At 41.0% G+C, this 23,814-nt stretch overlaps 1 protein-coding gene across 1 annotated transcript in view; it reads right to left on the bottom strand.

Annotated features, from left to right (window-relative positions):
- Positions 1–64: 64 nt before the first annotated feature.
- LOC124794700 (histone-lysine N-methyltransferase, H3 lysine-79 specific) overlaps positions 65–23,814 on the bottom strand; it is a 209,582-nt gene continuing 185,832 nt past the window's right edge. Inside the window, 3 exon segments of the mRNA XM_047258267.1 lie at positions 65–1,919; positions 5,289–5,497; positions 5,500–6,231. Of these exon segments, the coding sequence (XP_047114223.1) occupies positions 1,830–1,919; positions 5,289–5,497; positions 5,500–6,231 (1,031 nt within the window). The 3' untranslated portion in view covers positions 65–1,829.

Here is a 23,814-nt window from a genome sequence, read left to right as displayed (position 1 = left end):
TTGACTATTTGAAGGATGACGTGAGTAATTTGAAGTATAAAAAGCACCCACCATTCTTACAAACATGAACCGGTTTAAAAAACACATTGAAAATATTACGACTACATTTCCTAAAAGGAAACGTCAAATGGAAGGTTATTAAACTCTCATTTAATTTCATTCAGTACATTAATAAAACAGTTTATTGAACATTCGGCATCATATTATGTGTACAAGCTTATGTAAGCTACTGCTATCTACAAAACCGAACTTTGAAACAACATTAATACACTTGATTTGCTTGCTGTCATGCAACAAAGCAATGAACAGAAATGTAAAATACACCATGAAAATAACTGCATGTACAAAGTGAACACACATATAAATTAATGAGTACTTATAAAGATATAAAACAAATGAAAATACAGGCAGACAAATAGGGATTAATTTTTTTTGTTTCATCGGTGGAATGGGGTACTTTTTCAAACTTCCTCTGCTATTTTTTAAATAGCTTTTTAAAGTTATTTATGTTAAAATACTTATTTACAACACAAAAGAATAAAACTTCAAATATTATAAATATTATTGACACACTGGAGAATATTTCCAAAAATTATGTACCAGAAATGAACAAGCTTCTTAATTTTATTTTGCACTTATACTTTACTGAGCCTACCATTATCTTAAAAATTTTTGGTTTATTGTAGCTATAAACTGGTTGATACTACATAAGTATTATAAAACAATGAAAAGGAACCGTTATCTACAATTTATATGTATTTAAAAATGAACAACCATGCACAGAAAAAGTGTACATACACTGTCTCTATCAAACGAGATCACTCTGTCTTCACTTGAACACAATCATGTGGCAGTGCCTAGCTATTAAAATGGGCATAAAATGGCAGTGATTTTTAACAATGCATTATCAGGGCATCTTATTTTATCTGATCACTTATCAATAAATTAGCTCACTGCAATTTGTCAAAGAAAAGCAATTTCTCTTAAATATATATATAATATATACATATATATTTATCACTCCATTCACAGACTCACCAATGTCTCATTTTGTTTGGTCATCTTATGTTAACAACCACAGTTTGTTAAAAAATAACTTCCATGTTCATCACAGGCACACAGACATTAAATTTAAAACTTTCAAAATTACGTTATTGTACATAAAAATGAAATATAACAATATCACATTATAACATATCAAACACTTAGGAATGGGAAATAAATTGACATATATTACAACTATATTCTACATACCCTCCAGGGCACAGTTCTGTCTTTACCACTGAAAAAAATCTTTTGCCCTGCTAACATTTCTATCTACTATACAACTTATTACATCTAAAACCACACAAGCATCCTTTTAAATTAAAGAATTTTCACTTTAAAAGTCAGTGCCCTTATACACAACAGAACAAAAACTTAACATTATTTGTTATGAAGTCCATCATCTTACAGAATTAGGTCTTCATTCTTTAAATGTTTAATAAATAATGATGTGGCAGTCAATAAAATGTGTGGAAGCACACAGTCAACTTTTAACCAGAGCAGTAAAAATACTGCTGAACACTGACATATTATATAACATAATTAGTTGCTCCACCCAGATTATTTGGATAAAGTAATTATAAACACTGAGTCAATAACAAATACTGTGATCACAAAATTCTTAAAACTGGCTTAACAAAATTAAAAGGCAGTTAACAAAACCAACAGTTATGCAGAATATTACATGCTCTGGTACTCAAGTTTTGAGCAAGAAATATGAGGATTACTTGCTTGTACAGGACAAAGAATACATTCGACGTATAAATCACTATACAACAAATAGTTTAGAGTGGCAGTACACAGTTGGCAGTGACTTGGCTGACTGGCACAAAACAACGATAACCCGCTTCACGTAAGATGGTGTGATGAACCTGTAACAACAACCACAAACAATGCACTATCAAGATACATTCTAAATACCTTCAGATATTTCCAGAATGAGATTTTCACTCTGCAGCAGAGTGTGCGCTGATATGAAACTTCCTGGATGATTAAAACTGTGTGCCGGACCGAGACTCGAAGGTCCCGAGTTTCAGTCTCGGTCTGGCACACAGTTTTGCCAGGAAGTTACCATCAGATATCTTCAGAAATTGTGACATTACACTTATTTTAAAAGTGGAATAGGTGACATAACAGTAAAAACAGACTACTTTTTTTACAGTAGCATGAAAGTCAGATCTTCATTAGCATTCTTAAATTCTCTTTTATCTTTTGTCAATGCAGTTATATTAAACAGAAGAAAACATTGAATAATGGTCAGACAGAGGTAACTAGGACTAACAAAATGCTATGCCGAAAACCTTTAACTACAACAACAACAAATAACTAAATAAATAAAAACTGTCTCAGACAGTTCCAACTCTTGGCTGAATCCTTTAGGTTTGATGATTAATCTCACGTTTGATGATGCAGTGTCTGTTACTTGACTCCTTGGTTCACCCCAACTCAGTCATGCTGGGCTCATCAGAAACCTACTATCCTCCTCATGATCCATAAAGTGGATTGTTGTTCTCTCTCTCTCTCTCTCTCTCTCTCTCTCTCTCTCTCTCTCTCTCTCTCTCTCTCTCTCTTTTTCTCTCTCCTCTCTCTCCCAACCACTTCTTTGAACAAAAGGCAACACTGAATCTAATCTCTCCAGTTTACACCTCTCTTCAGCTGTGACCCTCCCACATTTCTACCTAAACAAACTCCTGGCTGCCTTCCACAAATATCTTACCCTTATCTGGCCTCACCCTCCTTCCCTAGGTCCTTTCCCAGGAACTCAAAGTTTTCCATGGAGGATAGAACAGTCATCCATTACCTGTAAGTCAGTTTCTTCTTTGATCTTGTTTATTGCAAATAAATGCTCCAACAAGTGCCATGATGAACCACAGTGATAACCTAATAGAAGGTAACAGCCAGCTGTCTGTGTCTTCCAGTTACAAGTCCCGTCATCGTAAAAAAACATCTGTAGCTGCCCCTCGTGCAAACGGCCTACCAATTGACAGTGCCATTTGGGAGTTGTCACGCTAACCTTCAAGTAAACAGGCTTTACTTTGGTCCTTTAGTTAGAAATAATAAACTGACAAGGAGAGGTCCCCAGTGGTGGATAGACTTTTTGAAATCAGCTGTACGATGATATAGGGTAAGGTCCCATGAACCACGCTCTGCAGCCATTTACACTGATGTGAGCAAATTACAATAAATAAATAATATAAAAAATGGAATTTTGCATGATGTTCTACAGCTGTGAAAGAGTAACGTGCAACAGATTGGTTGCACAGTGTAATGATTAAGGCTTTGGCTCCATGCAAAACACTCTCAGTTCAAATGCCTTTAGTTTCTTCAACAATTATTACTGTTTACTTGAATAAAATGGAAGACTGACTGACAAATTATCTGTTTCATTTCCTTTTACTGTTAAGGCTTTCCACTTTAAACTTTCTTACTTTGATTCAAGTACACCAACACTTAAGAACACAAATAAAATAAAAATATTAAAAGAACTGGGAATTGGTTATTTAAAATATGTGAACGAAAATCACAAGGAAATCTCATTAGGTGCTCTCTAAATTTTTGTCTTTAAATCTTTATCGAAATTTGACTTTGGTCATTTTTTTATTCAATCAGTTGGGTTAAATGTAACTTTAAATTTCTATTGCTTTAACACATCATTTTAATCACCTTATTTATTTGTTCAATTGCTCTCATTTTGTTCCTAACTTTTTTTTTAACTGTAATCTTTGTTCAAGTGATTTTAATTATTTTTATGTATTAAGGTCATTTAATTTCTACTGTTTTATCAACCTATACTTTTTGTCCATGTTATTACATTCATTGTTTTCATTCGTCATTTCGCTTGAATTTTGTTTTATTTATAATCCCCTTCTTTCGTTTAAATCTTGATCCAAGCTCCTTTATCAATAGTGCAACAACAGTTCATTTTTAATGTTTCGTTTGAGGATTACAACCCAAAATATATATACTTACTGTAAGGAAAAACACAGGTTTGACAACACTGCACAGTCCATATAAACAGGTTATTTCACCTTTTGTTTTTTCACCAATGCATCCACAGTTTCAAATGTTTAAATATTATGAAAGATAAATAAAAAATTAAATTCACATGAACAAAGATTCACATGGAAAAAGAATGATGATAAGGAAACGAAAGCAATGGAAAAAGTTAAAATGGTGAGTAAAATGATGTGACATAGGAAAAGTAATGAAAAAATTACATTTAACACCATTAACTGAATAAAAATAAAGACCACGGTCATTTTTATGAAGGTTTAAAAATAGAAATTTGGATAGCACCTCATGAGTTTTGAACAGACAACCTTTTGCATGGGAGACCTGTACCTAACGATTACGCTATTCAATCGATATACTTAATATTATTACTAGCACAGTTGCAGAACATCATGCAAAATGGCCAATTTGTTTTTTCCTTTTTGTCAAGTACTCGCAAACGTTGGCCCACCAGTGTGAATAGCTACAGGGTGTGATACCAGGCACCTTAAAATACATCATCTTGTAGAAGATTTCAGAAAGTCGATCCCACTGCTGGGGACCTCTCCTTTTCAACATTGAAATTTTAGCCACTAGCATCAGATTTTGATTAACCTTTACACATAAAAGTAATAAAGATTTTAAAAATATGAAAACGAGAACCAGAATTAATGACTCAGCACACTCACAGTTTGTTATTAACAATTGACTGGAACTAAGAGACAAAAAACAGCATTGACTCAATGGTTGCAGCAACTGGAGGACAATTCTGAGACAACAAAGTCTGCAAAGATGTTCAACTCACATGTGGGAGAGTAACTGGAAAGCAAATGCTTTGCTAGTCCACAAGCAAAAGCATAAAATACGTTGTTTGTAATTTATGCACTATCAAAGGATTGGATAAGATCAAACATATCAAATTTATAAATATTAGTTCATCTGTTAATTCTGGCTTAGAAGATCTAAAACAAAAATGTTTTAGCATATAGAATATAAATATTACATTCAGCACTGGTACAGTCAGGTATTCAAGAAGAATAATAGATGCTAAACAAAAAGAAATAATTGCCACATGGAATTGGGTATATGTGGTTTAGCAGGACTAGAAGCACAGAAAGAAGGTAACAGGCAGGTTCATGTGCATACCAAACAGTACAAATACCGAGTAACACAATGGTACAAGAGATATACATCATCTTACTTTCTCGAATTACAATTCTTAAAAATTTAGTGAGAAACTGAGGGGCCTACCTGGTCAATTGACGAATCGGGGCCAGCTCCATCATGGGAGCCTCCGTATCGCTCCCAGGATTGATGACCACGATACCTGGAGCTGTGTCTGTGATGCGGATGGTAGGGTGGAGTAAGGAGGTATTAACAAGGTGTGGTGGTGGGATGGAGAAATCTGGGGTTATGCCTGCTGACATATGGTGTCCTTTAGTCCCGTGCCACTCCCAATCTTCCCTTTGGGTCTGAATTTCCCTTTGTGGTGGTGACTGTGGTGTCCTGCTGGAGGAGCATTATGTTGCCAGTGATTGCTGGAAGTCCAGTTCTCTCTGTGAAAGAATTTTTTCTTGAAATGGTGGTCTGCTCTAGACTTGTGATCACCATGTTCTGAGCGATGGTACCTGATTGGGACAGAAGGTGGCAGAGCTGGAGGTGGGCTGCAGGATTCGCCATTAGTTAGAGGAACACTCGTTACGGACACTGGACTGTAAGGACCATCTAGGGGGGCAGGACTGAAGGAAGGTCCCGTAGATACAGGCGGAGGTTCATCAGCAGAAGATGGTGACGGTGTCCGTGGAGGACCGGCTGTGTCCTCTACAAGAGGTGGTTCCAATACAGGTGGAGAATCCCTCCCAGCTCGATCCGGTGAAGGTTTTGAGGTCGGCGTTTTAAACAGCCGTGGCATCTTTGGACCTGGACTTGATCCTCCAACTTCGAGAGAGCGCTTTTTTGTTGAAGTGTTGGGAAGAGTCGAAGGTAACTGAGGAGGATCGCCATGTCCGATTCCACTGTCTGGACTGGTGTTACAGTTGGCGGCTACATCTCCGGCACGTGGTGAAGATCCTTCTGTACTTCGGCGGCGTTTGTCTAATTCTGTCGAGGCAAAAGACATCAATCTGTCGAAACCGCTGCTTATTTTGTCCTGCCATTTGTCCACTTTCCTACCATCAGCCTCCTCTTCGTCCATTTCTGGGAGAAAACAAGATTTGAAAACATACAGAATTAATTGTACAGAACGAAATGCTAATTTAATTAACAATTTGACAAATGATTTTCGAAACATGCTACCGTCACCACCCAGTTTATATCAATATACGTGCAAATTCTTAATGTATATGGCAATACATAAAAATGACTAGAAAAAAGAAACCCAGAAGCTGATGGTGCTGAAGATGTTTGCTATATTATAAATAGTGTATGGTTTAAAGCCTCCTTACTTACCTAAACCATTAGTTTGCCCCATTCCTAAAAAGCGATCGAGCCTACTAGTGACTAGCTACATTTGTGCACACCAGACTGACGTGACAAGACAGTGCCTACGAATGCAAAAGCAGTATTACAAATCACACACAAATAGCATGAACACTAAAAAGCAAAGGTTTCCTTTCCCTTAGTGCACCAGTATCTTAACATACCCAAACCGATGTGCCACGATACGTGCACCTTTGATATTCCTACTTTGATATTCGAATCACAACTGGAAACCAGTTTGAGCAACATATTACACTGCAAAGAATAGTCCTAATGAATCAGATACTTCTCAGTATCCTTTAGGCTGTTTACTGGTAGCTCTGCCTGAATTAGAGTACTTAGAATGTCAATTAAGCCTTGTGGCATTCTCCAAACATAAACAAAACTTAGAGGAACATACAAAACATTAAGAACCTACTGAAGTTCCAGGCAGACACTGCAATATTGCCTTAAGTTCTTGTAAGTCACGATTCCTTAACCAAGTTGGTTAAACCAAACTAATTTCATAGTACCAAGAGAAACGAACAACTTACGATTACTTCGAGAGAGAGAGAGAGAGAGAGAGAGAGAGAGAGAGAGAGAGAGAGAGAGAGAGAGAGAGAGAGAGAGAGAGCACAGAGAGAGAGAGAGAGAGAGAGAGAGAGAGAGAGAGAGAGCACAGAGTATGATCCACGCCATTTTCTTCCGTTTTGAATAATGTTGTGTCCTTGAGATATTAAGCAACAAATTTACTTCACACTAGTATTAGGTACAGATGGGGATAAATATGAAAAGAGAGGGAAATGCAGGGAGGGGGAGGAGGTAAAAAAAGAAAACAGTCTAGTATAAACATGTGCTGCAGTCTGAAAGCATTCTTGTGATCCATTAATGGAAGCATAGTGTTGCCATATAATTAACAGTGGTAAGTTAACGCAAAGGAAAATATGCATAACACAAAACTTGCAAGATCTGCTAACAAATGCTAGTAGCACTTGCAAACAATAATTATTACTAAATGAGCAAAGCGTCCTTAAGTGTAGCATAAATCTATGTTGATGTGAAAATCACTGATATCAGCACCAGCTAGGAAACATCCAAAGTAGGCTACTTAAATGGCATTTGTTTAAAAATTGGGCAATAAATGAATGGAAGAATAAAAATTTGAAAAGGGACTGAAAAGTAATGCTATGGTGTTATGATCAGGAGACTGGATATACAAACAACAGATGCAGAAGAAGAATAACATGCTACAAACAGTGTAATCCTCATTTTCTAGTTCCATTTGCATTAAGAGTGAAGTACTAATGACAGCATGACAACAACAAAAGTCTGAGTGCCTGTTTTATCTATGAAGTGTAGTTCGGTGCAGCTAACAGCTAACTAGGTGCTGCAGATGTGCGCCACTAAATCTCCCAGCAGTTTCGAGATTGTAACGAAAGTCTTAATTAACTGTTGGTGCATACTAAATAGGTAACAATGTTATTTCAACAGTGTAAAAAATTATTTTTTCAGAGGAAAGAATATCTCTCATATGCAGGGTCCAATATTCCAGAAAACAAAATAAAGACAGAATAGGAGTAAAGGTCATGGCAGAAAGAGGAAAGATTGGGGTTTCACAAAACGTCATTAGAGATGTGCACATTCAGATAAAGGAAGGATATTGACGACACACACACACACACACACACACACACACACACACACACACACGCACGGGGGAGGAGGGAAACAAAAGTCACGGTGGGGTGGGGTAGGGTGCAAGTGGAGGGGGTGAGGTAGATTGCAAGTGGAGAGGGGAGAGAGTGGAAAAGAGGGGGGGGGGGAGAGAGTGGAAAAGAGGGGGGGGGGCGAGAGTGTGGAAAAGGGGGGGGCGAGAGTGTGGAAGAGGGGGGGCGAGAGTGTGGAAGAGGGGGGGGCGAGAGTGTGGAAGAGGGGGGGAGAGAGTGGAAGAGGGGGGGGGAGAGAGTGGAAGAGGGGGGGGGAGAGTGGAAGAGGGGGGGGGAGAGAGTGGAAGAGGGGGGGGGAGAGAGTGGAAGAGGGGGGGAGAGAGTGGAAGAGGGGGGGGGAGAGTGGAAGAGGGGGGGGGAGAGAGTGGAAGAGGGGGGGAGAGAGTGGAAGAGGGGGGGGAGAGAGTGGAAGAGGGGGGGGAGAGTGTGGAAGAGGGGGGGGAGAGAGTGGAAGAGGGGGGGGAGAGAGTGGAAGAGGGGGGGGAGAGAGTGGAAGAGGGGGGGAGAGAGTGGAAGAGGGGGGGAGAGAGTGGAAGAGGGGGGGAGAGAGTGGAAGAGGGGGGAGAGAGTGGAAGAGGGGGGGGAGAGAGTGGAAGAGGGGGGGGAGAGAGTGGAAGAGGGGGGGAGAGAGTGGAAGAGGGGGGGAGAGAGTGGAAGAGGGGGGGGAGAGAGTGGAAGAGGGGGGGAGAGAGTGGAAGAGGGGGGAGAGAGTGGAAGAGGGGGGGAGAGAGTGGAAGAGGGGGGGAGAGAGTGGAAGAGGGGGGAGAGAGTGGAAGAGGGGGGGAGAGAGTGGAAGAGGGGGGGGGGAGAGAGTGGAAGAGGGGGGGGAGAGTGGAAGAGGGGGGGGGGGTGGAAGAGGGGGGGGAGAGTGGAAGAGGGGGGGGGGAGAGTGGAAGAGGGGGGGGGAGAGAGTGGAAGAGGGGGGGGAGAGAGTGGAAGAGGGGGGGGAGAGAGTGGAAGAGGGGGGAGAGAGAGTGGAAGAGAGGGGGGGAGAGAGTGGAAGAGAGGGGGGAGAGAGTGGAAGAGAGGGGGGAGAGAGTGGAAGAGAGGGGGGAGAGAGTGGAAGAGAGGGGGGAGAGAGTGGAAGAGAGGGGGGAGAGAGTGGAAGAGAGGGGGGGAGAGAGTGGAAGAGAGGGGGGAGAGAGTGGAAGAGAGGGGGGAGAGAGTGGAAGAGAGGGGGGAGAGAGTGGAAGAGAGGGGGGAGAGAGTGGAAGAGAGGGGGAGAGAGTGGAAGAGGGGGGGAGAGAGTGGAAGAGGGGGGAGAGAGTGGAAGAGGGGGGAGAGAGTGGAAGAGGGGGGGAGAGAGTGGAAGAGGGGGGGAGAGAGTGGAAGAGGGGGGGGGAGAGTGGAAGAGGGGGGGGGGAGAGTGGAAGAGGGGGGGGGAGAGTGGAAGAGGGGGGGGGAGAGTGGAAGAGGGGGGGGAGAGTGGAAGAGGGGGGGAGAGTGGAAGAGGGGGGGAGAGTGGAAGAGGGGGGGGAGAGTGGAAGAGGGGGGGGAGAGTGAAGAGGGGGGGGGGAGAGTGGAAGAGGGGGGGGAGAGTGGAAGAGGGGGGGGAGAGTGGAAGAGGGGGGGGAGAGGGAAGAGGGGGGGGAGAGTGGAAGAGGGGGGGGAGAGTGGAAGAGGGGGGGGAGAGTGGAAGAGGGGGGGGGAGAGTGGAAGAGGGGGGAGAGTGGAAGAGGGGGGAGAGTGGAAGAGGGGGGAGAGTGGAAGAGGGGGGAGAGTGGAAGAGGGGGGAGAGTGGAAGAGGGGGGAGAGTGGAAGAGGGGGGAGAGTGGAAGAGGGGGGAGAGTGGAAGAGGGGGAAGAGTGGAAGAGGGGGATCTGCCACAAGTGAATGAGTTGTGAGGTGTTCTCAATTAGTTCATTTCTAGACAAGCTGTGCATGTAAATGTGCCAAAAACTTTCTATCATGATCATCTGGTAATGAAACATTGCGTTTTAATTCACTTGTCAACTGTTCTGTCATAACAGTGTACTAATGAGGAGGTATTGGGTAACTGTCACTGGTAATTTGGCAGATAAACCTTTTTTCCCTTCCAGAAACTACATGACTACAGCTGAATAAAATAATAATAATAAAAATTTAATGTGTATTATAGTGTAACACACTCTAATACAAAGGTGACAGCAATGTAAACAATGATGGCCACTGATGATTATGAAACAATGCAATTAAAAACATCATATAATTTAAAAATTACTAAATTCGGTGATGAGGCAAAGGGCAATAAGCTTTGGGTGAAGTAATGAGTATCTCACAGATTCTACACTAGACACTGTTACTGAGGCAGGAACATTATACTGTAATATAACAGCACCACAACCTGTGGTACCTGCAGTGTAGTGATAAGGTTAGCTTCACTGGGTAATGTGGTGCGGGCCACCTGTTCAAACCTGACCACCAGCAATTATATTTTCTGAAACTTTCTTGAAATATCTTATGTTTGTAATACTTGTATACTCTCGAATATTCAATGTGTGTATAAACAGCAGCATTCTGGAATATCTGATACAGCAGCATTCTGGAATATCTGCTCAGGATGTCAACTGTGTTCCAGTTGTAGACTGGTGTTCATAATAAACATGTTTTCTGTTGTAAGTTTTGTGCTTCACTGATGACCTGGTTTGGGGTTAGAACTTGAGTGTGGTTATGAGGGATACTATTTGGTGGAAATGCTGGATACTTTGAGACACCTACACCACCACGGTTCCAATTAGGCAATGTAAAATTTGTTGCCTACATGGACAGGAACTGGAATACGAGGAGTAAGTCACCTGCATAGCTGGCATCCATCAGTGTTTTCCAGAGATGCCAGTTGGGACCCGGTGAAATGGCTGAATTCGACCTAGTTGTCACACACAAATGGTGGGATGACATTATGTTTTTAGCAAACATATACTTTTACTTGGATGGCACAGCTAACAGTAGTTTGAAAACAACAAAGAGAAGCTCAACAGCTGGGACAGGCTGGAGTGAAAAAAACATTTGGCGTCAATCAACCGCAAGTCCTTTTGGCAGAAGAATTAAACAACACAGTCATACATAAAGAATGCGTTGGCTCTTTGCTCATGAATCTGGACATAACTGAAGTCGATAAAATCTCACATTCGAGGAGTTGCACAAGATGTGTACCAAAATCATCTAGTGAAGTATGTCACAACATGACAACCCATCATACGATCAACTTGTTAAAACCGACTCCTCCATCAAGTAGAGCACCCTGTGGACGCCCCGGACATGTCATGCGCTACTGCAGAGAATGCATAAGTGTGTTCAATGATTACAGTGAAACCCCTATTTTACATTTACAGACTTAAAAAAGCAAAATTGAGGAAAATGTTTAAACCCTGAAAATATGAGCAAAAACACATGTAATTGGCAAATAAGATTAAAAATCGCAATCCAGCCCAATACTTTGTATAAAATCTGTGTAAGTGAAAGAAATTAGATTTACAATGCAATGTTGATACAATAATTTGTGGTAAAGAATTTAATTAGTTCTCAAAAAATCACAGATGTGTAACAGCATGTAAAACCTCACCAAAAAATTGAAATTGGTATCTTGGTACAAGGTAATCAAGCTATTTTCTAACATGCTACAACCACGAAGTATATGTTCAAAACATGTGTCTTTGAGAAAGCACCCTTTGTGCTCAGCCAGAAAAAAATGCAAAAATTGATGAACATGTTGAATTCAACCACAAACATCACAGCAGCTAAGCAGCTGAGCGGTTAAACCATAAGCATAAATGCAGGTATCTGTTTAATGATGAACTTTGTGCTGTTATAAAGTGTTATTTTAGGCTCGAAGAGAAACAGTTTTGTGTCAGATTTGGAGCACGAAAGTCTTTAAGGTGTGCTATCAAAATCCGTCTCTCTCCATGTGGCATCTCTGTCATAGCAAATTATCTGCATGAAAAGTACATTTTCAGATGTCACAAAATGCTTCACTCCTACCTGCACTCTCGTCATTGAATGGCCAGTCCCCTTCTCCACACATCCAGGAAGTGAGCTCATTTTACACGACTTAGTGTGGTGCGGTGGCTCAACTGGCTATTGGGTAACTTAACAAGTCGCCAGCCAATAAGACTTCACTAGCCAGAAAAGGGGAACGTTTTCTCGATTATGACTGAGCATATTCTTCAAAGCTCAGTGTTTGAATTTATGAGGTTGACAATTGAAATTGTTGCTGAACACAGTACATAGGAATTACATGCAGAAAGATGAGACAGAGTTATATGTGGCAGAAGAAAATGCGCGGACTGGGCCCCTTCGTCATATCGGCTCCTTGCGGAAAACTGTCTTGTTTTTCCATTACCCCTGCAATCTAGCTGTAGATTTATCATAATTTTCACAATTGCGCAGTGAAACTAAATGTTGCAGGTTGTGTTGCCAACACAAATCATGTATTATGTAAGCATTTTCTCTGTCACGTCTCCCTCTCCACAATGGCCTAAAATATTCCCGTAACTCTGCCACTACCTGTGGTGCGAACCACCTGTCCTTTGTGGCACTTGTAACTCCTTCAGTCACACTGATGTGATATCTACAGGAAGAAAACAGGACATTGTTGAGTACGTTCTTGGAATCGAGGTAGACCTTACTAGAAGAAATGTAAAATCGGGTAATTTTTAGGACTGATCTTAGGGCTTTTTCACAGAGAGACAAATTTATGATGTAGAATTGCCAAAAACGTAACATAAGAGAACTTAAAATCGAAGTTATAACGTATTATGCCACAAGACGTCAGCCGTTACAACAGTCCTGAATGAGATTTTCACTCTGCAGCAGAGTGTATGCTGATATGACACTTCCTGGCAGATTAAAACTGTGTGCCACACCGAGACTTGAACTCGGGACCTTTGCCTTTCGTGGGCAAGTACTCTACAACAGTCCTATTCTAGCCAGTCAACTACAGACGACAATGTTGCTCTAACCGGCCACTCGTCTAGCTGCTGAATTCAGGAGTACTATGTTAGGTAGCCATCTATGGAGATGTGGCCCCCACAGATGACAATCGTGCTTGGACAACAGTTACCAAGTAAACAGGAAGTTTCACCGATAACAGTGAACCAATTGACGTGCTAAGTCGACTTGGGCTTCCATTTCTGTAATGTGTAATGCTTGTTGTCACCAGCTAAAGAAATACTAAAGCAACTGTGCTGAAAGTTGCAAACAGGAAACTTGTCCAGCCGATAAGAACACAAATTGCATGAATAGCTATCAATGACACTACACAGCCCTTCGAAATTGACATTTTAACACAACATAGTCATGACATTATTCTCAGATGGGACAGACTGCTTGCAGACATTATAAGTGGTTATAGACAGTGGGTGATCAGAGCTCCAGACTGACAAAGCTGTACCAATGAGCACACATACATAAACTTCTGTAGATGGTCATTTGCCACTGACAACTACTTTATCCATCGGCGGTCGAGATGTATAGTTAAAATCTGAAGCCGTTGTCAATTGTGAAAAGCTGTACAGGCTCACTAAAGAAACACAGATGCCAGTGATGATCATAACGGTTGAGAATACTTGAGGAGCACTTTGTATTACTGTCACAATCAGCCACAACTTATCCCTAAAAGAGTGTGTGTGTGTGTGTGTGGTGGTGTGTGTGTGTGTGTGTGTGTGTGTGGCGATAGCTGAACCAGACCAGGAAGGGCAGCTTAGTCCCCCATAGACAAATCATGCTCTGTTACAACTACAGACAATTCAGGGGAGGAAACTACTATCAAACTGTCAACAAGATCTAACCTGACAGATGAAAAACATCAGTGACCAATAGCCATTCTGCATCAGTTTTTTTATGCCTTGAGATCTGGAATGGAGAAAAGACAGATCAAGCAGCCAATGGTAAACAATACTGGGGACCATCCACCAATTAGCCTTTGCTCGTGCAGTGTCACCAGCTGAATGACTGATAACCTGAGAGAAAGTGGAGACCCTGCTGCAAGATGACATCATTGAGCCTTCAGAGTGTCCTGGGCACACTCCTGTTGTCCTTCTGGTGAAGAAGGATGGCACATGGCATTTCTGTGTTGTCTACAAATGAGTGAAAAAACCATGAAGAATGATATCAATTCAATTCATTGCTGTGCACTGGTTGTCATCAACCTGGACTACTGGAAAGGGACAAAGAATTTCACAACTATTGACATGCAGACAGGCTACTGTCATATTGAGGTTGACCGTGGAAAGACCACCTTCGTACCTCCTGACAGACTCTGAGTTTAAAGTGATGCATTTTGGACTGTGTGTTGCTCCAGCTACCTTCAAACGTATGACAGACAATGTGCTTCTACACCTTAAAATTGACGTTTTTTCTTTGCTATCTGGCAATGTTGTTTCAAAGACCTCTGAAGAACACCCAAGCTACTGACAGCCGTCTGTAAGTGTGTTCAGACTGCATGTTTCTACCTGGAACAGAAACAGTGACTCTCATTGCCCAGAAAGTAAAAATCCTGGTGAATGGCGATGGAATGCATTCCAATCCAGAAAATAAAATCAATCACAGTTTTTCCAATTCCTTGGAAAATACATGATGTGTCACATTTTCTTGGAATGGCTTGTACTACCGGTAACAGATGAAGGACTTCTGTACTGAGGCACACCCATTCAAGAACTACTGTAGGAAGTCTTGAAATTCTCCTGGAACAAGGTGCAAGAAAGTACCTTCCTTGACCTTAAGGTGGTGCTATCATCATCTACATTTCTAGCATTGTATGACAAGAATGCAGAGACAGAACTTCATAACGATAACAGTGGTTTTCAGATAGTACACATTCAGGGAGGTGCTGAAAAGGTGATTACTCACATACACATAAGCTCTCTCGAAGTCTGAGATGAATTATTCTACAACTGAGAAAGAGTACCTTACAGTTATTTGAGCCATCAACAACATCTAGCCATATTTATGTGGTGAACTATTTGTCGTCGTGATGGATCACTATTCTCTATACTGGTTGGCTAACTAGCCTGAAGGATCAGACAGGACAAACGGCAAGATGGGCACTGAGGCTTCAGGAGTACAATGTTACAACGGCATACAAAATGGAACCAAACAATGACCGAAGGAGGATTGCAATTAATAAACAGAACATGAGGAACTGATTGCTCAACATTCTAGCTCATCTGCAGCCATTGATCCTGAAGATTTCCAAAATTCCCCAACTTCTAGTCACTTTGGACTTGAAAAAACGTTAGACCAAATCTGAAGGCCAGCTCTCTACTGATCCATTGGACACTATTTAAGCCACTGTAAGGTATGTCAACTACAGAACCCAATGCCATAATTACTTCTGGGGCATAAAATGCCAATCCTCCCTGCAGCAGTGCTATTCTATCGAATTGGAATCAACCTCTCTGAGAGGTTCCTAAAGTCGACAAACTAGACTGCATTGCCTACATCACCCACTACATTGTCGCTAAAGATGTGCTGAATGTCAAAACTCCATAAATGGTATATTTTCTTGTAGAATATGTCATTTTGGAGCACAGAGCTTCCCATGTGATGTTCTATAGTGCGAATAAGTTTCTAGTCAGGATTAGTATCAGAGATAATTCCACACTGCAATATCACCAACAGCCTACTGCCCAAAGACAAACACCTCAAAGAGTGCTTTAAAAAGATGCCGGTAGAAACACTCTCGACATACACCAATGTTGGACAGACATTAGGATATAATACTACCCGTCATGACATTCGCATATGTACAGCACAGTGAAGCAAGATATTACAGGGGTCACACTGTCCTTTCTGCTCCACGATCATGAAGCTGAAACAACAACACGTACAATTACTGTTTCAATCGGACAATACTCGAGATGAAAACACGAAATACCTCATCACTAGGACTGAAGAAGTACGGTAGCTAGCCTGTATATAGACCAAGACGTCCAGGAATCCTACAACACCAAACCTAGACAGAATAAGGAACTACCGGAAAAGTTACTAAGTGCTACTTCAGGCCACACTGTACTCCTCGTCGCTCCTTGGACATCACTTACAATGTCGAGGATTACAATCCTCGTCGAGAAGACGGAAGCCCAGACACTAATCATATCCTCTGTACGAAACAGGTGCAAATCGACTACGGAAGTTGGTTGGTTGGTTTAAAGGTGGGGGAAGGAACCAAACTACCAGGTCATCCGTCCCTTGTTCCTAATAAAATAATGCCACAAGTGTGAGAAGAAAACGGACGAAACATATAACACAAAACGGAGAGAAAGGGAAAACCACAAGAACAAAGAGAAGGCAACAAACACTAAAAGGAACAAAAGAGGACATGAAAACAACAGAGAGAGAGGCTAGAAACAGAAGAGAGTAAAACATGAAAGCAGATTACAGTGGCTGGCCAACCACGAGAATAAAAAGGGAAAGCCAGCCACTCGGCAACACATTAAAACCTCCACCCTAAAAGAACTTGGGTAGAGGACACAGAGGGACAAAGGACATGTGCTAAAACCTACATAGAAGTATGAAACCCACTCTCACGGATAAAACATCAAACTAAAGCTGCTGTGGAGGCATTGTCGCCCAACACCGAAGGCAGGGTGCTGGGAAAGTTATAAGTCTGCCGCAGAGCTGCTAAAAGTGGGCAGTCCAGCAAGAGGTGGACGACTGTCAATTGGGAGCCACAGCAACACTGAGGTGAGTCCTCGCGACGGAGTAGGTAACCATGTGTTGGCCACGTATGGCCAATGCTGAGCCGGCAGAAGCCAACTGATTCCCTGTGAGAGGCCTGCGTGGAAGGCTTCCACACATTCATAGTTTCCTTAATGACATGCAGTTTGTTGTGTGTGCTGTTATACCATTCCGTCTCCCAAAGCCGGAAAACCCTGTGGTGTAAGACAAGGTCAGCTTTGGAGATGCCTATCTCCAGAAGCAGTTTCCGCATTGCCTGTTTGGCCAGCCTGTCAGCAAGTTCGTTGCCGGAGATTCCGACATGTCCCGGGGTCCACACAAACACCATGGAACGGCGGGACTGTTCCAGGGCATAGATGGACTTCCGAATAGACGCTACCAGTGACGGTGGTGAGGATAGCACTGGTCGATAGCTTGTAGGCTGCTCAATGAGTCAGTACATTGGAGAAATGACTCGCCAGGGCATGAGTGGATGTACTCAAGAGCACGAGATATGACCGCCAGTTCTGCAGTGAAAACACTGCAGGCAACTGGCAAGGAGTGCTGCTCAATACGTCCTCCATCAATGTGTGTGAAGCCTATGTGACCATCAGCCATTGAGCCATCTGTGTAAACTGCTTTTCAGAGCCCCGGAACAAGTCAAGAAGCGAGAGGAAGTGACAGCAGAGAGAGGCGGGGTTAACAGAGTCCTTAGGGCCATGCAGAAGTTCCAGACAAAGCTGCGGCTGAGGCATACACCATGGAGTCATACGTGAACGGACTGCAAGTAGAGGTGGTAAAGGGAAAGACTCCAGTTCGGAGAGAAGGGACTGCAAGCGAACCGCAATACTTAGCCCCGATCTGGGTCGCCAATGCGGGAGATGGACTGCCGCGGGCAGAAAAAGGAGACGGTAATTCAGATCCTCAGGGAACTACAAATGTGTGCTGCATAACTGGTGAGCAGTTGCACACGTCTGATCTGCAGTGGAGGGACACCAGACTCCACCAGTATACTGGTCACCAGACTCGTCCTAAAAGCGACTGTCGCTAATTGCAGCCCACAATGGTGCACAGGGTCGAGTAAATACAATGCTGAAGGTGCTGTCGAACCATAAACCACACTCCCATAGTTTAATCGGGATTGGACAAGGGCTCTGTAGAGCTGCAGCAGCGTACAGCGATCTGCACTCCAAGTGGTGTTGCTCAAGCAATGGAGGGCAATGAGGTGCTGCCAGCACTTCTGCTTAAGCTGACGAAGATCAGGGAGCCAAGTCAATCGAGCATCGAAAACCAGTCCTAGGAACTGATATGTCTCCAACTACAGTGAGTGGATCGTCATTAAGATAAAGTGCGGGTTCTGGATGAACGGTACAATGGCGACAGAAATGCACGACACACAACTTTGCAGCTGAAAACTAGAAGCCATGGGCTAGAGCCCATGACTGCGCCTTATGGATGGTTCCTTGGAGGTGCCGCTCAGCAACAACAGTACTGGAGCAGCAGTACGAAATGCAGAAGTCGTCTGCACACAGAGAACATGAGACGGAGGGCCCGGCAGCTGCTGCTAGACCATCAATGGCCACTAAAAATAGAGACACACTCAATACAGAGCTCTGCGCGACTCCATTCTCCTGGATATGGATGGAACTATGAGAGTCACCAACTTGGGCACGGAAAGTGAGGAAATGTGTCGGACCGGGATTCAAACTCAGGATCTCCTGCTTACTAGGCAGTTGTATTCATCAGTGTGCCAATAGACTTAGTGTTTATTGTAACTGCGTGGATTATCTCAGCACACCTCTCGGATAACCCACATCCCCACCTAGTGCCACCTATCCACAGTCCCCATCCGTGTCCTCTGTGCTTGCTACTTAGAGATTCCTGCAGGAGGTTGGACACTATTGGGCATCCGCACTAAATGTGTTGAACACATGGCTCATCGAGGATCCAATGTAGAATATAAGTTCTGATGTCTACTCACTACAGACAGTGGTGAACAAAGGGGGAGGGGGAGAGGAAGTTAGCTTCAATGAAGGATACAGTCCAAAAACTCAACTACATTTTGAAACTTAATATGTTAGTTCAGTTCTGTAATATTTCAGTCAGAAATAACTGCATCGATGTAAAAAAACATATACAGCAGTATCATTACTGATCAGTCTGGCACACTAATGAACCAAGTTAATTATACTATTTGTAGCAAGCCACAAGCAGTTCCCTTCTAAGAGGGACACACAATTTGCAGCAGTGATAAAACACAAACGAGTGTGACAGTTTCATGCCAATATGAGAATATGGTTGACAAATACTGTTACATCCAACGCATTAATGGACTGTTTTAAATATATTATTGTGTGTGCAGTGACAATTACGATTCGTCTGAGGTTATAGTATGTTTTGTTTCCTTGGAATACTATTTGTTAAGAATGCATCCACATCACAACAAGCAGGTATACATGCATACAAACATACAGTTAGCAAACATGCACAATATTAAGATGCCTAAATAGTTATGCAAGTGTGCGCAACAATTTTAAAATTGAAAAATAACTGTACAAAGGTGTGACCAAAAAGTGACAAGTACTTGTAATTTAATGGGCTTTATCAATCCAATTTTCAATTTTTTATCATCTTGTTGGTACACATGTTCCTGATGTATGTTTGCATTTTCAGCTGTTTGAACATTCAGTTTACTGTCAACAGTCAAAAAGATTATACGTGTTTTCAAATGTTCAGCAGATTTTTACTCTCAAAAAATATGAATCAAAAAATTTTGCATTAAATTTTGTTTGAGAAATGAAATAAAGTGCAGTACCAAATACAAAATCATAATGAATCCACTACAAGTAAGACAAGAGTTTACAAGTGGCATAAATGTTCCAAAGAGGGTCGAGAAGATGTTTAAGATGTCATCAACCCTAGATCTCCCAGCACATAAATTACTGATGTAAATGTGGAAGAAGAAAAGAAAAAGGTTCTGGAAAATCACTGACTCAGCATCAGAGAGATTGCTGCCAGCTTCAGCATATCTTTTGGCCATCAGAGAGGTTGCTGAGCCGGCCATGGTGGACGAGCGGTTTTAGGAGCTACAGTCTGGAACCGCGCGACCGCTGCGGTCGCAGGTTCGAATCCTGCCTCAGGCATGGATGCGAGTGATGTCCTTACGTTAGTTAGGTTTAAGTGTTCTAAGTTCTAGGGGACTGATGACCTCAGCTGTAAAGTCCCATAGTGCTCAGAGCCATTTGAACCATTTTTAGAGATTGCTGATGATGTCAGCATATCCTTTGGCTCATGCCATGCAAATTTTTTCTTATATTTTGGGAATGAACTGTGTAGCAGCTAAGTTTGTTCCGAATAGTTGAATTTCAACCAAAAATGACATTGTGTAGACATCACTCAGGAATTGTTGAATTAAGCAACAAGAATTTCTAAAGAAGGTTATAACAGATGGCAAAACATGGCTTTATGGATATGACACTGAAACCAAGGTCCAATCATCCCAATCTAAACTGACAAAAATAAAAAATAAATTAAAAGTAATAAAAAAAATTGACAAGTTCACACACCACTTGAAAGGCCTTCTCACTGTTTTCTTTGCTTACAATGAGATAGTCCATCACAAGTTCCTGCCTTATAGCTGTACTGTCAATAAGGAATACTACTTGAAAGTTATGTACCATTTGCTTGAAGCAATCCCTGTGTGTGTGTGTGTGTGTGTGTGTGTGTGTGTGTGTGTGTGTGTGTGTGTGTGTGTTTTAGCCAGACAGGACCCTCTGCAACTTATTTCAATTCCAGAGCCTGAAGATAACCATGGAAGGATGACGTTTTGCCATCACTGATGACATAAAAACAGAATTGCTGAATGAGTTCAACACCATAATGAAAAATGAGTTCCATAAGTGCTTCCAAGATTGAAAGAAGCTGACACCAGTGTTTTTATATCTGCAAGGGATTACTTTGAAGGGGACACAGTTGTAGTAGCAGTAGTAGTAGCTGTTGTTGTTGATTAAATAAAGATTCTTTAAGGGGGGGGGGGGGGGGGGGGGGGGGGGGGGGGGGGGGGGGAAATCACGTTACGTTTTGATCACACCTTGTACAAACACCAAAATTAAATTGTTAACTAAAGGAACAAAAGTTGCGGAACAGTGTGACAACAGTTTCCTAAATCTAAAATGTTTCGGCTGAACAAAATATAGCCATACCTAAACACACAAGGTGCCAACAATATAAACTTCCAAATGTTTATTATTTGTTGGTGCACAGCAATGCTCAGTTATTATTATTATTATTATATTATTATTTCTCTTTGGTGATGGAGGAGGGCACTGTATGAAGGCAGTTTCATGTACAAGAATTCCTCACATTTTTCAAACTGAAGAAGTGAACAGTGATTATTATTAAACAATATCCAAGAATAAAAAAACTATACAAGCTGTCCTCCCATCTCCAAAACCACATGACAAAGAGGCAGTAATGTGGTAAATGTTCACACAGGAAATTCTACTTACATAAAAATGACGACAGAATAAGGTGTGATTATTTTCACCTGTCCACTTTTAATAAAATGATTTAAAAAACACTACAAGCACAAAGATTATGAAAACAAATGGAGGAAGACAGGATATGAACGCTACAAAAATTATTACTGCATTAACTACTACTGCAGTTGTCAATAACATTTTGCTTGTGCACATGCATACGTTTTTTTCTGTATTATAACATGAAAGACTAAGAAAACTGCAAGGACGCATGGCCTCATAAATGTAATTTAATGTTCAAGCAAAATTCACAGTATCTCAGTTTGGGGGAGACTGCTACAACCTCTTCAGTAATAAAGTTGTGAGAAGTAAGCAAAGGACATCTGAAGTGAGTTCCATTTGGATTTGACTGTGACTGTAATATACTGAAATATTTACCCTTCCATTACATCACACTTCACTTCAATGATGTAACATAAAACTTGCATTCAGAATACATATACTAGCTATGACTGAACTGCATCCCCCTTTACTCTGTAGAATCACCAGAAAGAAGTGATGCAATCAAACACAAACAGATTGAAAAGGAAGTAAAATATTGGTGCACTAAAGTTAGAATTGTAATCATATATACATGCATAAAAATAATAAACATAATTTGAAATTATTATTACAAGTATATATTGTATAACAACAGTGCAAAAGAAAAAAAAAGCTGCAACAATTTAAAACTTATGCAGTGGAGAACTAATTTCTATATTTTAAGAAAAATTTCATATGATAAAACAGAACCGTAATAATGGAGAAATAAGAATTTCAGAAACTAATTGAATATGAATGTATTTACTAACTCTTCTCTAACGTTCCAATACAGATGCAAGAAGAGAGAATCATCCCCAAGACACAGGTTGACATTTAGAATGCTACAATCAACAGGATAGTAACAAAAAAAACAATCTATGTTTAATATCACACAATACAAATAAATCTGTGCAACTAAGAACATTTTTCCCTCCATACTGATGTTTTTGAATACAAAATTTTTCTACAGTTTTTGAGAAAAAAAGTGTGGTGTGTTGAGAAACCCAGTTTGATATAGATTAGTGTACAACTTAATGGTACAAATTTCACCACAATTGAAATTTTTCTCATAGCTAGTTACTACTTCAGTTGGCTTTCACATCAGGATCTTCAGCCTATGTTTATTTAATGATTTTTTTTTTTATGTTTCACCAGCTTGAGTGGCTGGTGAAACGGTCAGAATCATCATTTAACAAATACCAGCCAAAGATCGCATTACAAAAGCCAACAGGCAAGTGACTACCCTGCACCCCCCGCCCCCACCCCCACCCCTCAAACTGAAAACACTAATTTATTCTGAAGTGCTTGAATGACAGCAGATGTCTTACATTACCATTAATCGTTCTGACAAACATCCACAAATATCTAATGCATCTGAGAAGTGTTTCAGAACCATTCAGAATGGTAAACAGTTTAAATTTAAACAATCGAAAGGCCCAAATTGTCTTTGAAAACTTGTTTGATATGGAATGTTGAGCCAGTATAACATCAAAATTAAAGTACAGTTCACAAACTCCATTTAACAGGTAAAGGATTTTAGAAGACAATGATCTTATCACAACAAAGGATGAAAACTTTCACAATATACATGAATATTTGTAAATAAAAAATGCAATTCATTTCCTTCTCTGAAATTGGCACTCCACTGCAGGTGCAGAATTGTTCGACTACAAAGTGCACAGCTATACTGTAAGAAAAATAGCAATAACCAATATGATAAGAGGCTTCTAAAAGACAAAGGCAAGCAAAACTTGGACCTTGCTCCTTTAAAAAAAAAAAAAAAAAAAAAAAAAAAATCATATCATCCCAGCTCTAAAAAAATAGTCTACATCATTACTTAAAGTATCCCAACACTTCTCTTCAAGCGAATAATTCAAGCATGCTTTAAAAAATGCAGGTACTCCAAAACTGTGATACATTCCACATAAATTATACAATAGCAAAATATGTTTACTCAGTATATACTTCTCTCTCTCTCTCTCTCTCTCTCTCTCTCTCTCTCTCTCTCAAAAAATAAATAAATAAATGGAGTGGAAATGAACCACCATGTAAATTTTTCAATACACGAGAATTTAACTACCACCTTCCATAATTGCCAGAAGAAGTCAACAAAATGGAATTATCCATTAGGCAAATATCATTGATTAAATGAAATTTCAGCATACAGGTTTACAATCAATTACCGAATAATTTAAAGATGACAGTTCAACTGCAAATAAAACATATAGCTCCAAAACCACTATGTTCAGAGGTGAGAAGTATATTGGGCATATAAATATGCTATAGAATGAAGATATGAATGCTGAAACATCTGCTCATTGACAAAGATAGGTAGAATGAAAGTAGTGTGAAGATAAGACTACCGAGAGTCAAAAACTAGGGGTGGGAGTGGGTGGATCTTA

This window comes from Schistocerca piceifrons, chromosome 4 (assembly GCF_021461385.2).
Source record: "Schistocerca piceifrons isolate TAMUIC-IGC-003096 chromosome 4, iqSchPice1.1, whole genome shotgun sequence".
NCBI lineage: Eukaryota > Metazoa > Arthropoda > Insecta > Orthoptera > Acrididae > Schistocerca > Schistocerca piceifrons.
The sequence above is the reverse complement of the archived record's forward strand: the minus strand, read 5'-3'. Positions and strand labels throughout refer to the sequence as shown.